Below are 18,101 nucleotides of genomic sequence, written 5' to 3'. Positions count from 1 at the left end.
CCAGTGGAATTGTAGGCAATATAACAGTAATGGTAAAATACTTCATAATCAACTCTTGGCTGATTACTTTACAGTTCTTCATCCCAGTATTCCGACTTGTTTCTCTTCCGTGAAAAACACGTCTACAATTGATATGGTTCTAGCAGATCAAAGCCACATTTGTAGTGAACCGATTACACATGCTGACTTTGACTCAGATCATCTTCCTGTAACATTCAGACGAAGCTTTAATTAATCCAAGTAGTTATATATTCAGCTATCATAGAGCTAATTGGTTGGATTACAGATCTCACATTGAAAATCATGAAACATCATGAAACTATTTTCTGAAAATCATGTGGATCATAAAACTAACTTTTGAAAATTCTGCGGACATCGACACAACAATAGATAATTTGAATCATTACATTATCGAAGCTAGAAATCTTTCAGTTCCTAAAGCTCAAACTAAATTAAATTCTCCTTTCATCGATGACAATCTTCAACTCCTCATTCGGTTGGAGAATGTCTAAATGCCATAAAAAACATAGTTAAGAATTTAACATAGATTTACTCTTTTGCGAAATGAAAATTTCGCTAAAGAAGTTGAACAAATTAAACCATGTTCTAAACCATCCTGGAAACTTTCTAAGGTTCTTAAGAAACTTTAGAAATAAATTCCTGCTCTCAAGGAAGGAAATAAAATACTTCTTACAAATGGCGAAAAAGCTCACAAACTTGCTCGGAAGTTCGAGAGTGTCAACTTCAACTCCAGTGTTATTATCAAATGACATTATTAAGACGAATTTTGATGAAATTACGTCTATCATTAGTAAACTCAGAAACACGAAGGCTCCTGGTAATGAAGGAATTTTTCATATTAAAAAAAATGGGTAAAATTTTCAACAAGTGTTTTTCATTAGCTCACTTCCCAAAAAGATGGAAAAAACGCTAAAGAAATCCCTATCCTCAAACCTGATAAAAAGCCAACATAAGCATCAAGTTATCGACCAATTAGCTTACTTTCTTCTATCAGTAAACATTTTGAAAAAATTATTTTGTTGAGAATGATGTCTCATATAAATGAGAATTCAATTTTTTTACCAGAGCAGTTTGGATTTCGTCATGAACATTCAACTACTCATCGACTTGTAAAAGTAACGACCATGATAAAAGCAAATAAATCTTCTGGGTTATCCACTGGAGTTGCTCTTGTAGACATAGAAAAAGCACTCGGCAGTGTTTGGCACAAAGGTTTAATAGCAAAAATGTCTGATTTCCAGTTTTCTATTTATTTGAACAGAATGATTCAAAATTATTGAACTGAAGCAGGTGTCCCGTAGGGTTCGAGCGTAGTTCCAATCTTGTACAATATTTTCACTTCTGATCTTCCAAATCTACCCGTTGGTTGTCAGAAATCGCTATTCTGTGACCACACGAGTCTGTTTTTTTTATTCAATAGTATAATATATTTTTAGGCACACTGCTGAAGCTCTAAGATGCCAAGGGTATTTACTAATCTTAATTACGACTAACTTAAAACTAGAATAGTATCATTATGTAATGTAGTATCGGGGTAGCGGATTCTCGAGAATTCAGCTTTCAGCTGACGATCGGCAGTGGCCGGTGAATTGAATATTGCATGAGGGTCTTCCATATGGCGTTGGTGAATATCCATGTTGGCCGCGTGCTTCGGTCCGTGTGGGTCCGCGGGAAACACCCCCAGGCTACGAAGGCCCGGCGGGTGGCCCGCATGCTGGTCATCCACAGATTGCTGGTCATGTTACGGAAGAGAATGAAGGAAAAGTAAATATTGCTAAAGTGGTGTGGGAACAAAATGTCAAAAATGATAGAGACCTAATTAGTTACCATCGAGATGGTGAAGAGACGGGGAAAGGGGGAACGAAAAGTTAGTGACAAAAAAAAAGATCTTGTTAGTTCCAATGAAGATGGTGGACAGGGACAGGGATCGAGAGAATCGGGCGGATGTTAGTGTCGAACCTGTAGGTGGAAATTATACTTTCTGAGTGAGTTATAACAGATTACACTTGTATATTAATGTGTTCCAGGTACTGGTATATAAGAAGCATATAAGAGATATCCCGACTAGCCAACACATCTCGGACCGGAACTTCAGGTGGTCTACCTCGAGCCCTTAGGGAGTCCTTTAATAAAGACCTGGCGTCACGATACTCCGTACACGTCCATACGACATGCTCGATGTCCTGATAACCGTCGCTATAAGTGCAGAGACCGCTCTCCGCGATTGGACATACGCTGGAGATGCGCGTTGAATGTGTAATGGTTTGACATGAGCCGAGACATCACACGAATGAAGTCACGACTCACGTTCATCCCCCTGAACGAAGGTTTCGTCGATACCCTAGGGATAATGGAATGCAGCCACCGCCCCAGTTCCCCTTTGCTCCATGAAGTTTGCCAACTTTCGAGTGTACTCCGAAATGTATTAAAGCAAATTGGTCTTTCATAAATATCACCTCCTAATGCGCTCACCCTAGCCAACGAGTTTGCCTTTTCATTGCCCGGAATGGAACAATGCGATGGGACCCAAACTAAGGATATTAAATAAGACCGTCCAGACAAAGTTCTCAAGTGTTCCCGTATTTTCCCCAGGAAATATGGGGGATACTTTCCTGGCTTCATTGCCCGGAGAGCTTCTATTGAGCTTAGACTATCCGTGATAATGAAGTAATGATCTTTGGGCAAGGTTTCAATGATCTCAAGGGTGTACTGAATAGCAGCTAATTCTGCGACGTAGACTGAAGCCGGATCACTGAGTTTGTACGAAGCGGTGATGTTCTGATTGAAGATTCCGAAGCCTGTGGACCTGTTGATGTTTGATCCGTCAGTGTTAAACATCTTTTTACAGTTGACTGTTCTGAATTTATTATAAAAAATATTTGGGGCCACTTGAGGAGGGTCTGAGAATTGAGCTCGACAAGCCTTTCGAAGTTTTCAATCACCATTGGATTCAAAATATCGCATCGGATAAGCAATCGATATGAGAGACTCCAGAATCGATTTTTTAACGGTAAGACGCCCGCGAGCACTTCGAGACTCATCGTATGAGTCGACTACATGCAACCTAAGGCAATACGCAAACAACGCTACTGAATTCTTTCCAGTTTAATGAAATGGGTGTTCACGGCGGATCGGAAGTAGAAGCATCCATGTTCCATTACGGACAATATCGTTGTTTGGTACAGCCTGATCAGGTCTCCTGGATGGGCACTTCACCATGATCCGGTTATTGTACGAGGAAAGTTAATTCTATGTTGGCATTTTTGTTTCAGATACCTAATATGACATCCCAAGGTGCCTTTGGAGTCGAACCAGACCCCGAGATATTTGAATGGTAAGACCTGAGCTATAGTTTCACTCCTTAGTTGAAGCTGTAGTTGTGCTGGTTTTCGCTTCCTTGAAAATACAACCAGCTCAGTTTTCTCCGTAGAGAACTCGATACCAAGTTGACAAGTTGTGGAATGTATCTTGTAATGGTCCTTGCAGATCGGCAGCTTTGGATCCTATAATGGACCCAACGCTGTCATCGGCAAGTTGTCTTAGCGTGCAAGATGTGTTGATATATTCATCGATATCTTTTACGTAAAAATTGTATAAAAGGAAGCTTAAGCATGAGTCCTGAGGAAGACCCATGTAGCTAAATCGTATTGTCCACAAATCACCATGTGCGAAATACATGTGTTTCTCGGACAATAGATTATATAAAAAGGTGTTCAAAACCGGCGAAAGACCATGCTGATGCAGCTTCGTAGATAAGATATTTATAGAAACTGAATCAAAAGCCCCCTTGATGTCTAGAAATACTGATGCCATTTGTTGTTTATAAGCAAATGTCATTTGAACGTCGGTTGAGAACAACGCAAGACAATCGTTCGTTCCTTTACCCCTGCGGAAACCAAATTGTGTATCTGAAAGCAAGCCATTACTTTCGACCCAATTGTCTAGACGGAAGAGAATCATTTTTTCGTACAACTTCCGGATACAGGAAAGCATAGCAATCGGCCGATACGAATTGTGATCGGAGGCTGGTTTCCCAGGTTTTTGAATGGCGATAACTCTCACTTGTCTCCAATCGTGTGGAACAATATTACCCTCGAGGAACTTGTTGAATAAATTCAGCAAGTGCCTTTTGGCAAAGTCAGGAAGATTTTTCAACAAGTTGAATTGAATTCTGTCTAACCCCGGGGCCTTATTGTTACACGACAAGAGCGCAAGTGAGAACTCTACCATCGAAAACGATGTTTCGTTTCTATTCGATGTCGCGACACGGAAGATCTTCTGTTCCGGAACAGAATCGGGACATACTTTTCTAGCGAAATCGAATGTCCAGCGATTAGAATATTCCTCGCTTTCGTTCGTTGTGTTTTGGTTGCGCATTCGTCGGGCTGTGTTCCAAAGAGAGCTCATCGATGTTTCTTTTGTTAATCCGTCAACAAACCTTCGCTAGTAACCTAGTTTCTTTGCTTTAACTAACATAAGTTCTTCATTTGCTTATCTAGCGCTGCGTAATTTCTATAATTATCAGGTGTTCCAAATTTTCTGAACTTTTTGAATGCTAAAGATCTTTCCGCGTTCAGTGGTGAGCACTCTTTGTCCCACCACGGGCTGGGAGGACGAATGTTAGTATTCGCGCCGGGTATACGAATGTCTGAGCTTGAATCGCAGTGTCGAGAATCAAGCCAGTCATAAACGTATACTCTTCCTCCGGAGGAAGTTCTTGTGTTGTTTCTAGTTTCTTAGATATCGATGTTGCGTAACATTTCCAATCAATATTTCGTGTGAGGTCATACAAAACATTGATTGTTTCCAATGGTCTCAATCCGCTGGCGATTGAAATTACGATAGGCAGATGATCGCTACCGTGGGGATCAGGGATTACCTTCCACGTGCAATCCAACCGTAGCGATGTCGAGCAAAGGGATAAGTCCAGCGCACTTGGTCTTGCTGGTGGTGCAGGAATTCGTGTCATTTCTCCCGTGTTCAAGATTGTCATATTGAAGTTATCGCAAATATCATGGATCATAGCTGATCTGTTATCATCATGAAGACAATCCCATCCCGTACCGTGAGAGTTAAAGTCACCTAAAACTAACGTCGGTACGGGAAGAAGTTGCATGATACTGCTGAGCCAGTGGTACCCTACTGAGGCTCTAGGTGGAATATAGATGGAAATAATACAAAGGTCCTTGCCTTTAATTGTGACATGAAATGCGACAACTCCAATACCTGGTATCGAGGGGAGGTTAATTCGAGAGAAGGAATAGCACTTTTTGATCCCCAAAAGTACTCCTTCGTAGGGATTATCTCGATGCAGGCGAATAATGTTAAAATCGTGGAAGTTTAGTGATACATCAGAAGTTAACCAACTTTCGCACAATGCAAATGCGTCACATTTCAGATTATTTACTAGATATTTAAAAGGATCTATTTTCGTGATGATACTTCTACAGTTCCACTGTAAAACAGTGATCGAATCCTTGACCTCGTTCAAAAAATTAGCCATCGAAGGAAACGATTGCTGAGAGAAGGGGCCATTTTGCAGTCAGCTGCATCAAAAACATTTTAACTTTTGGTAGGAAAATCATCAAACTACCTTTTAGGGGGTCAGAAATGTTGAAGACGGAAAATATAAAGTCCACAATGTCTGTGAATTTTACCAGTCTAGCACTTGATGTGTTTTCTGATTCCTTGGGGACTTTCGGGGTTTTGAGTGTCCCCGGAAGTGTTGGATATTCTTTCTCAGATTTCAAGTCTACGGAACTAGGAGCTTTTGGCTTCGTCTTTTTGTTTTTTTTACCAACACTTCCTTCTGATGTTACTTTTGGAGGGCCTTCAAGAGATAGCTTCGAACTCTTGCTAGGGAATTTAGGAGATGATATATTTAGGAGGATCGTCAGAGTCGCAATCGTCCGCAGACAAGCAGGTGTGAGCGGTTTGATCGTTGCTTGAGAGATCGTTTCAAATGATCTCCACGCAATTTATACGCAGAACATGCTGTGAGGTCATGCGGGGCCGCCCCACAGTAAAGACACTTTTCAATGTATCTGTCGCAAACGCCATCCGCATGACTCTCTCCACACTTCGAGCAGCGGGGCCGATTTCCACTATGGGAAGCTGTGTGTCTTAGTTGTTGACAACTAGTGCAATTCATTACCTGTGGTACGAAAAGTCGTACAGGCAAACGAACCCTGTCCAGGAGAACGAATTTTGGCAAAGCCGAGCCGGAGAAGGTCACCCGATACGAGTCCGAGTGGGGATAAGACTTTGTCCTATCCGCGGCGATCGATGCTGAATGCAAACGTTTGCAGTCCAGTATCTTGACATTCTTAAGCAAGGGATCTTTAAAACATCCGACCCAAGGGGAGGACGCTTAGAACAATGTGTCAATCACACATTAACACAATGCGTTGGTGCATTTATCAATATTGGCACTTTCGTTGTTATACAGTTGCACAGTTGCGGCACACAAAGGGCTCAGTTTTGACAAGTAGCTGTTTCATGGGGCACAACATGGCACACTTATACTCACAGTATATCACGTGTTTTTTTAGAGGCACAATATAGTTTGTGTTAAGCGACTCTCCCCTTGATCCGACCCCATGTATGAGAATGTCCTCGCATGTCAGACTTGGATCCGTGATCACTCCGTCCATCTCGACTTCGCGAGCTGGTATGTAAACGCGGTAGTCCCGCGTAAAGTGATCGTTTCGAGTGATCTCATTAGCATGTTTCAGACTGGTCAACGAGACCCTGAGCTTATCGGGACGAATTTTTGAGATAAATTTCAAGGTTGTATATTTTGACGCCAAGTCTTTAGAGATTTTCAAAATATTAAGCGGTTTATTCTTCTCTTTGGTCCGGAAATAAACCACATAAAGGCCGGCCGAGGGTGAAGGCTCTTCGGGATACTGTTCAACCCGGTTAGTCTTACTTACTAGCAGATTTAGAATCTGTTTCCATTTTATCTTTGGGGGGCAGGGGAGTATCTAATGGACTTACCATAGCGCGGTTGAGGTTCCGCGCAAATTATAGGGGGAGTCAAAATATAAGTGTACGATAAAGGGACACGAAGAGAAAAAATATAATACTTAGCTAATGATCCGTAGCAACTCGGCCGCTGAGGCCAAGCGTAAGTTACAACGCCCTCTGAGAATTAATAAGCACACAGCATTGTCTAACGGTATTTATTGTTTATACTGTATTGGTCTTCTGCACAAGCTCACGAATACAAAAGTTTTGATATTAAATGACCTTGAAAAGGATTAGAGCTGATTAACGCACAGCTGCTCTAATGCAAACTACCATCCGATCGATACGACGGTCACGAAAGGAATGACAAATAATTGATACCTTGATTCGTGGCATTTACCGACACGAGTCTGTTAGTCACAGGTAGAAATCTATGAGTGATCTGCAGTCACCAATAAAGAAGCTTAAATATTTTCAGTGATTATCTGTCAAAATGGAAAATTAAACCAAATGCTGCTAAAACGCAATTAATTATCTTTCCTAATAAGACAGGAGCTTCTTTTCTTAAACCAAATAAATATATTAAATATATTAAACAAAAATTCTAAGCTCTGCCTAGAAAACAAATTATCAACTTATAAACAATTTTTCCGACCAGCCATGCTTTATGCAGTACCAATTTGGTCAATCTGTTGTTCCACCAGGAAGAAAACGCTTCAAAGGATTCAGAATAAAATTCTGAAAATTGAATCGATTCGCTCTATATTAGTTAGTAAGTTAGTATATAAGTTCCTTTTCCCCATTACACAATACCAACAGGTTTACAATTTTCCCTACACAAAAATCACAGAATTGCGGAAGCAAATGATGTGTTCATGGTAATAACCAAATCATGTATATCATAGAGCTGAAAAGTCACCACTTGTGGCAGAACACCCAATTTAAATCTTCATAATTTAATTTTAACTCATATTTGAATAAATAGTTATTAAAAAAGGTATTATTTCAGATTGTAGCAATTCATTATATAAAAACTAAAAATTCAACCTTGACAGGCTACTGAATAAAATGAATACAAGCTAAGTATGATCGTTCATGTAGAACTCTTATAACTTATTATATTCATATAGCTTGGTGCCAGAACCAGAATTCAAAATTATATATAATTATATATAAAATTCATGGAAAATGTATCATTATTCTGAATAAACAATCAGAACATAATATATTTAGCACCAACTTCATGTAAGACATTCAGCATAGGATTTTCGATTTTGGATGTCTCAAAGTCTACGCGGTCTCAAATTCTCTAAAGTCTCAAAGTCGACTTTCACGAAAAAAAATTTTTTGAGATTACACCAGATCTGGACGTTTCATGCATTCCTAAGATATTTGGCATCATAAAATTTTTTTTCGTTAGTTTTGAGGTTTCTTTTCGTAGATTTTCGAAGGTACGCGTTTTTAACGCGAAGTTTTTTTTTACGCAAAATTTCAAAGTTACGAAGGTTTTTACGCGGATTTCCGAAGTTACGCGGTTGTATGCTCTGTGCGCCGTTAGCACCGAGTCAGTGACAATTTAGCACTACATTATTATTCAGAAGAAGTTTTGCAATCAATGAAAACTCACGTGAACCGTTACAATTATGATCCACAAACTAATGGAAACAATTATCAACACTCGGAAATGTGAGGGATGTGTAGCAGTTTTTTGTATTCAAGTTAACCAATCATGCCTCTGAACATACTCATCCCCCTGTTTTATTGTCACAACAGATTACACCCAGTTTAGCGACAACACTGATATTTTATTCTCTATCTCAAAATGTGTTCTGATTGGCTGAATCTGACAGCGATCAACTCAGACAAGTTCTTCAATTGTTTACTATTAAAATGCTTTAATGTTTTTGTTATGCTGCAGTTATGCCAAACATGCCAGGAAATACCAGAAAGCGTAGTACCCTAGTCATCTAAACACATAGGTTTTGGTCACATGCTTCTTATTTACCATACTGGCACTTCATTCGTAAGTATGGAACTATTATAAAATTATGTCATACAATTATTTCAGAAAATCCTCCAAGAATTCAGTTACTGCTTCGGAGCAAAAGTATATTAACTTACTGTCCTTACTCACCTGCAATGGTCGTTGCTGTGGAGCACCCATACTATGATGATACATCACGTCATGTTTAAGTTGCGATGACATCTGTGTATGTACATGACTACTCTGATGCTTCCCTATATCCACAGCTGCCAAAGCTTCAGCTCGACTAAGTATACCGTCATTCAGTCCAGAAAAAATATCACTCTGCAAAGAAAACCCACATAAAACGAAACATGAACCAGTTAGTTGGGCATTGGTTGATTATCAAAAGTTAAGATTTACAATTTGAAGCTATTTAGAAAAGATAGATTTTTTGTCATTGTGGTGATAGGTCTGATGATCTGTGGTAAAGCTTTGGAAAAGAATACATAATAAAGAGAACTGGTACACGTAGCGGTCGAGTGTTTAATTGACAAACTTGACTTATCACAAATTGGCGACAGGGATAGTATTTTTTTTCGGGCTTTATGAAATAAATGTTCCTTGTTACAGGATTATCAATATATACTGAGCTAAATTTTCTTTTTCACATTATATGATATTGTAATGATTTTGCACTATTAGCATTTCCAATCATAGTTACAAGATGTGTTCAACATCATGTCAAATATATGAGATAATCTTATGAAACATAAAACTCTTCTTAACGTTATTTTTACAGGATTTCCATATAACGAATGAAATTTCCAGTCTGAGTCATATTTTTTGGCGCGTCTTATAACCATTACTAGATATCCGCACAACATACATTGGAACAATTTATGAAGCGCATATTATATTCACTTCGAATTTATTTATATAGGTTCATATATACCATATGACTAGTTTTATAAAATTTATTTATATATATATATATATATATATATATATATATATATATATATATATATATATATATATATATATATATATATATATATATATATATATATATATATATATATATATATATATATATATATATATATATATAACTTTCAATATAGGTCATACGAATAGCAGATAATTGCCAACTACTACTTTTCTTTGAGGATTCAAGCTATACTAGTATTCCGTTCGGTAAGGGAGCACCTCATGATATTTGCGAAAGAGAAGTGAGATCCTGAGACTGAAAATAAAACAATGAATCTTACTAGACAGATAGAGTAATGAAATGTACCGGATATATATTTCATGGTCCGTTAACGCATATCCTTGAACGAAGTTGGATGAGCTGTCTTGTCAGCGATTTAAAATTACATTGAGATGCGAAACTTTCTGAAAAAATGGTCTGGAGCAGTTGATGACTATCGAGGACACCACTATTCACGACTTTCATCGAATTTCCATATAAATTATATGGGATATTTTTTTAACTTTCATTATGATAACGTCCATTTAGATTTGACGTACACATTAAATAAAGATTATAAGTTTCCATATAATGTCTATGAATTATATTCTGCATATGATTCATATGACAAATCTAATGAATATAAATAAGATTTTCATTTCAGTGTAGGTAAGTTTTCAATCAAATATAGCTGATGAAATTGAGAAAAAAACATCAAATATTCGGCTTCCGAGTATGGCGGTAGAGAAAAAAAGCTCACACCATTCTGTTTGTAGGTGTGTTGGAAAGGTAGCCTGCGTCTAGAAAGCAGAAGTAAAAGCTCCGAGCATTGCGTCTAGCAAGCAAAAAAAAAACTGGCACTGTGTCTAGTAAACAGAGGAAAAGAGAGTTCAGGAATGTAAACACAACAGCGTGTGCACTCTCGTTGGTCGTTGTCTAGTAAACAGAAAGTTGTGCGATTGAAGCTCTGTGTCTTGGAAACAGAAGAGACCGCGTCAAGAAAGCGGTGGAAAATTGTTTTGCCATTCGTTGGCCCTAGAGATCGTCGGAAGAGCTCTGTGTCGAGAGAACAGAATAACAGCTAGTGATCGGATAAAGTTGCATTCATTGACGCTTGCTCTGGTAAGAAAAAAAAAGAAGAAATCTGAAGTCATTAGTTGTACTAATTTGACCTATGTTTGTAGACCCGAGATACATTTTGTATTAACCAGTGTTAAGCAAGTACACACAATGTGAGGTGTCTTATTTGCGAAACGATGGATGAAAGCAAAATTTTTTCTAAGCTGCCTGTGTTATCGGTTGTAGGAGTTCCCCTAACAGATCGCAGGAACAGATGGATAACCTGGAAGCGAGGATTTGAAATTTGTCTGCGAGCATCGAAAATAAAGGATGGAACTGAGAAGAAGGACATTCTGCTGGCTTGCGGTTCGTTTGAGCTTCAAGATATATTTTTTAGCATCCCGGGAGCAGATGTATCAGCTGATGAAAAAAACGGAATCGATCCATATGTAGTGGCAGTGAAAAAGTTGGACGAATATTTTGCACCTCAACGTCATGAGTCCCATGAGCGGTTCCTTTTTTGGGCAATGAAGCCGGAGCCAGAGGAGACACTGGAAAAATTTCTGATGCGAGTGCAGGCACATGGAACAAAATGTAATTTTGGTAAATCATCGTCGGAGAGCTCCAGCATCGCTATTGTTGACAAGATGCTTCAGTTTGTGCCAAGCCAATTGCGAAGAAGTAGTGAAGCAAGTAAATGCGTTTGAAACATAACGTGTGGCGAATGATCAGATTAGCGGAAGGAGTACTCACTTGCAAGTAGTCAGACCTACAGATAACGTCCAATACGTTGCTGCAGTGTGCAAATTCTGTGGTCGTTCTCACGGACGACAGCCTTGTCCAGCACGGGATAAGACATGTGCGAAATGCGGGAAACGCGGCCATTTTGCCGTAGCGTGTTACTCATCCTCGGGTTACGTACCTGCAAGCCGGCCGATGAACAATAGCAAACCGACCTTTTTGAAGAGGCCTCGCGAACGAACATTTTCTCCTGGTGCAGGTTCCGCGACGAAAAGAAGAGCAACACAATTCGCGCGAGAGATACACGCGATTGAGGACGAAACCGGAAATGAACAAATTGAACTAGTTGAGATGGTATCTTCTGGAAACGGTTCGGATGAGCTCATTTGGGCGAAAGTGGGCGGTGTGCTGATTGAGATGCAAATAGACTCAGGGGTTCAATCTAACATTATTGATGATCGTATGTGGGAGTCGATGAAACAGAACGGAGTTTACATAATCGGAGAGGTACGTACTTCGGATCGTAAATTCAAGGCTTATGCTCAAACAGATTGCTTAGAAGTTATACATATGTTTGATGCAGAGATCGTCATTTTAGATGGCCACAAACAGCTGAAAGCTGTGTCACGATTACCATTACCTATGCTGGTAAAAGTAGATGATAAGCTGAATGAACTACGGTCCAAAGACATAATCGAGAAGGTTTCCGAACCAAGTCGTTGGGTTTCACCGATGGTCATAGTGGTAAAAGACAGCGGCGACATTAGGTTGTGTATCGACATGCGGCACTTCGATACAGTGATACTTCGGGAAACACACCCACTACCTACTATCGAGGAGATACGGTGGAAAATGAACGGTGCGAAGTTTTTCTCGCGACTTGATATAAAGGACGCTTTTCATCAACTCCAACTCGACGACGAAAGCAAGCATCTCACTACTTTCATAACTCATCGTGGGCTTTTCCGGTATAAGCGACTGGTATTCGGAATTTCTTGTGCCCCGGAAATATTCCAGAAGATTCTTGAACAGATCTTGGCGGACTGTGAGAATACGGTGAACTTCATCGATGATATTGTTGTGAAAGGTATATCAGAGTCAGAGCACGATCAAGCTCTTGAGAAAGTTCTGAAGAAGCTCAGCGAGTACGAGATTCTTCTCAATCAATCAAAGTGTGCTTTTAAGCTTACGGAAATTGAATTCATTGGTCAACGGTTTAATCAAAATGGAATTATACCTTCGCAAAGTAAGATTGAGGCCATACAAAGTTTTCGACCCCCGAACACCTGTGAAGAAGTACGCAGTTTTCTTGGGTTGGTGAATTACGTCGGTTCTTTTATTCCGAATTTGGCAACCATTTCGTCTCCGCTTCGTGATCTCATTAGGAATAATTCAACTTTCGTCTGGCAACGTGCTCAAGATCAGGCTTTCAATGAACTCATTCGTCTAGTTGGAAACATCGATTCACTCGCTCACTTCGATCCTCAGCTGAAAACCAGAGTTGTGGCGGACGCATCACCAGTCGGATTAGGAGCGGTTCTTCTTCAGTTTCATGAAGGTAATCCTAAAGTTATTGCATATGCCAGTAAGAGCCTCACGAGCACAGAGTGCCGATACGCACAGACGGAGAAGGAAGCTCTCGCCCTGGTTTGGGCAGTAGAACGCTTCCAGATTTATCTCTTTGGTATACGGTTCGAACTCGAGACCGACCACAAACCCCTCGAATCGATTTTCACTCCTACTTCATCCCCATGTTTACGTATTGAGTGCTGGGTTTTACGGCTCCAAGCTTTCAGCTATGATATTGTGTATCGTAAAGGGAAGTCAAACATCGCTGACCCCTTGTCACGTCTTTCACGTCCAGTAGAGGTCGAAGAGTTCGATCCTGATTCCGATGTCTATATTCGAAGTGTTATAGAACATACAGCTGTTGACGTAGAAGAAGTCGCCTCTGTCAGTCACCCTGAAATGCAAGCATTGATTTTCAATGTTTAATCGTATTTTACACTAAAAAAAAGTAGTAGTAATCACTTTGAAATCGATTTTCTTCTACTCCGAGTGAACTTTTATTGCTAATATCTATTTGTACTATTAAATAAAAGAAAGAATCCTTGTTTTCTTGGTTCCATTTTTCATTGACAGGTGTCACTACCGGTAATTCTGCTTCGCGGCAATGTGCCAATAGAGAACAAAATATCAGTGTAGGGGTATAACTTTTTTACATTATTTTCAGTTGTCGAAGACAGAAACGAGAAAAACACCGAAATCCTCACGCTTTTGAAATGAAGCGAGAGGCAGAATCTATGCAGAAGAGCTATCTCGCAATCGTTCATTGGGAAAACTTTAATTGCATTTCCACAGAGCTAACTGGAAGCAATGTGTTTGAGAATACCGTTTCGCAGTTAAGTTGCTCGAAATTCAAACCTGAATTCAGAATCAAAAGCACCTAGCGCTTGTTTGATCTAATTCGAGATCCATTTGAATATCACGCCAATTGCCATCCCAATTATGCCAAAATGCAGATTCCTTAAGTCGTCCAATTCCAAGACTCTTTCTATTAGAATTTTTTAATTAATATACTCCGTTCATGAACTCCGAATCATCTCTAGCAGTTCATAATGAAATATTGCATTGTTGATTAAATTCATAAACAACCGAGATTCCTGAAATTTATGTAACCATTCAACGATAAAATCTTTGATTACTTCTTCAAGCGACATCGATAGAGTTCGCCTTCTTGTTCGGCTTTCCATACAAAATGTTATGAATTGCACGAACTGCAAAAAATTTTGGCCACACAGCTACTTACTGTAGTAATAAGTCGAATTGTATTAAGTGTGAAGGGCCCCATAAGGACAACGATTGCAGTAAAGAAATTGAAACATGTATTTATTGTAGGGCGAGTCCTCATGATGATCTTTCAGTATGCGCTGCATTTAAGTTGCGTAAGGACAAAATGAAGCTTTCTTTAAAAGCACGATCTAGGTAAGCGCACATATGTAGAAATACTTAAAACGACTGACTCTGACGGAAATAGTGAAGATACCTCGTTTCTTACTCGTCAAGGGTCTGTTAAGAGGAGATTAACAAACCACAAAATACCAAAAAGACACCTAAAATTACACCTTCAAAAAAAGCTCCCCGTTGTAAATCTAAAAGGCCAAATTTAAAACCAAAAACTGTGCTAAAACAGATTTGTCAAATTCACAAACCAATCCAGGAACTAGCATAAGAAAAGACAATAATCCAGTGGGCTCCGTTTCACAGCCACCATCAGGATTACTGAAGTTTCCGGAAATTGTAGAATGGATTTTCGCAGCATTCAATATTTCTGAACCTCTAAAGACTATCATAACAGCATTTCTTCCAATAGCTAGAACTTTTTTGAAATAGTTATCAGCTCATTGGTCAGTTCTTTCAGGTTTTGTATCATTTGGATAATTTATCATCCGTCGCAAATGATTCAATCAGTGTCCTGCAGTGGAATTGTCGAAGCATCATGCCAAAACTTAATTCATTCAAAGTTTTGTTGCATAGTCAAAAATGTGATGTATTTGCTTTGTACGAAACATGGCTTACATCAAACATAGCCTTAAATTTTAATGACTTTAACATTATACGTCTCGATAGAGACTCCCCGTATGGTGGAGTGCTTTTAGGAATTAAGTTGGTTGTTATTCCTTTTATAGATTAAACATTCCTTCGACTTCTAGTACAGAAGTTGTTGCTTGTCAAATAAACATTAAAGGAAAGGACATTTGCATTGCTTCGGTATATATTCCTCCAAGTGCTCAAGTTGGACAGCGACAACTTAATGAAATTGTCGAAGCCCTTCCTGCTCCACGTTTGATTTTAGGAGATTTCAGTTCGCACGGAATGATGTGGGGTTCCGTTTGCAATGATAGCAGATCATCCTTAATATATAATATTAGCGACAATTTCAACATGACAGTATTGAATATGGGTAGCATGACACAGATTCCAAGACTTCAATTCGACTAGATTGCCCCTGGAAAGTATTTCCTGATTTATACGGTAGCGATCATTTACCAATCATCATCTCAATTAGCAGCAACAAAGGCATTGCTAATTCAGTTAATATTCCATATGATTTGACAAAAATATTGACTGGATTAAACTCCAAACTTAAATTCAATGGAAGAGCTCCCCCCACTTGAAGAATATGACTTCCTCGTTTGTTCAATTCTGGAGGCCGCAGAACAAGCCCAAACCAAACGATTTCTTGCTCCATCGTCTTACAGAAGGCCTCCAAACCCTTGATGGGACAAAGAGTGCTCAGATGCTAAACACGCGAAACAAAATGCTTTCAAAACGTTTTTAAAACGAGGAGGAGGAACTCATCAGAATCTTGAAAAATTCCTGGTTTTAGAACCCAAGTACAAGAACATACTTCGGGCCAAGAAATGCAGCTATTAGAGACATTTTGTCGAAGGTTTGTCAAGAGAAACCTCAATGAGCACTCTTTGGAATACGGCCAGACGAATGAGGAGTCGTAACGTAGGAAATGAGAGTTAGGAATACTCGAACCGATGGATATTTGATTTTGCGAGGAAAGTTTGTCCAGATACCGTTCCTACGCATAGCATTATTAGGGAGTCTTCTCCAAACAATGGTACCATTGATAGCCCCTTTTCAAAGATGGAATTTTCCATAACACTCATGTCTTATAACAATAACGCTCCTGGGTTGGACAGAATTAAATTCAACTTGGTGAAGAATCTGCCCGAACTCGCAAAAAGACGTTTGTTTGAATTGTTGTTTGTTGTCAGATACTCAGTTTGGCTTCCGAATAAATAAAGGGACGAATGATTGCCTTGCATTACTTTCCTGTGACATCCAAATTGCCTTCGCTCAAAAACATCAAATAGCCTCTGTATTTTTAGACATTAAAGCAGCATTTGATTCAGTTTTCATTGATGTTTCAGACAAACTCTATTTCAGCTTCAGTTTCCATTGATCTTTGATTGATTAATTGATCGAATTAATAAAATTGTATCAGACAACAATACTTTTAGTGATGGAATATGGACGCGTTTGCTTGCGTTCCGCTGCAAACTCTCATATTATCGAACTTGAGTGAATTCAGTATCGTTGTTTGCGAATTACTTTAGGCTGCAAGCATTCGACACATACAATGAGTCTTGAAGTTCTGGCGGGAGTTCTTCCATTGAAAGATCGCTTTTGGGAGCTTTCATCACGCCTGCTAATAAGATGTGAGGTACTGAATCCCCTGGTAACTTCGAAAAATTAGTAGAGCATCAATTCCAAACAAGATTTATGACAGTATATTTTAACCATATGTCACAGGAAATCAACCCTTCAAGACATATTCCTATCCGTGACAGCCTCCTAAATGGCCCTGACTCAACTTTATTTTTCGACACATCCATGCAGCGCGAAGTGCATGGAATCCCGGAACACCTACGCTCGATGGAAATCCCAAAAATATTTTCAAGTAAGTTCAGGCATTTTGACTCTGAGAAAATGTTTTACACGGACGGATTACGAATTGAAAAGGCTACTGGGTTTGGAATATTCAACAATAATGTTTCGGTTTCATTTAGGCTTCAAGAACCTGCATCTGTTTATATAGCAGAGCTAGCAGCAGTTCATTATAGTTTGAGTGTAATCGTCACATTATCTCTAAACCATTATTTTCTCTTCACAGATAGTCTGAGTCTGAGTGAAGCCATTCGCTCAAACGCTGCTGGCAAAACGAACCGTTTTTCTTGGGCAAAATAAAACAGTGTCTGAGCGACATATTGAATAATAGTTATCAAATCCCAATACTTTGGGTCCCGGCTCATTGCTCCACTCCAGGCAATGAAATAGCCGATAGTTTTGCCAAACGTGGTGCTATTGAAGGTGAAATTTATGAGCGATCGCTTTCAACGAATTCTATAGTGCGACTCGCCAATTATTCCTAAAATATCGACAAAGGGATGGTTCAGGGGACTGGATGTGTGTAGGGATTTCATTCGTGTGATGTCCAGACTCATGTGCAATCATCACACGTTAGATGCACATCTCCTTCGAACTGAACTTTCCGATACTAATCATTGTGCTTGTGGCGAAGGTTATCGCGATATTGATCATGTCGTTTGGACATGCGTGGAGTATCGTGAAGTCAGATCTCAACTATTAAATTCCTTGCGTACCGATGGTAGGCTATCCAGTGTCCCAGTTCGAGACATTCTGGCTTGTCGTGACCTTATATACATGAAACCTCTTCATCATTTCATTAAGTCCATTGGAGTTCCAATTTAAATTTTATTTTGTGTTAGACTCCTTTCTCTTCCATGAGTTCAACCAATAGCCGGCTATATTATATGAATAAAAGTAATGAACTGATAC

General features: G+C 39.3%; 1 protein-coding gene across 7 annotated transcripts in view; it reads right to left on the bottom strand.

Moving 5' to 3' along the window:
• The window catches only part of LOC131440632 (inhibitory POU protein), a 350,716-nt gene that overhangs the window by 156,538 nt on the left and 176,077 nt on the right, over positions 1-18,101 (bottom strand). For all 7 annotated transcript variants that reach the window (XM_058612092.1, XM_058612089.1, XM_058612085.1 and 4 more), the window contains one exon: positions 9,125-9,298. In XM_058612092.1, the coding sequence (XP_058468075.1) occupies positions 9,125-9,298 (174 nt within the window). The remainder of the gene's footprint in view (positions 1-9,124; positions 9,299-18,101) is intronic.

This window comes from Malaya genurostris, chromosome 1, assembly GCF_030247185.1.
Source record: "Malaya genurostris strain Urasoe2022 chromosome 1, Malgen_1.1, whole genome shotgun sequence".
NCBI lineage: Eukaryota > Metazoa > Arthropoda > Insecta > Diptera > Culicidae > Malaya > Malaya genurostris.
The sequence above is the reverse complement of the archived record's forward strand: the minus strand, read 5'-3'. Positions and strand labels throughout refer to the sequence as shown.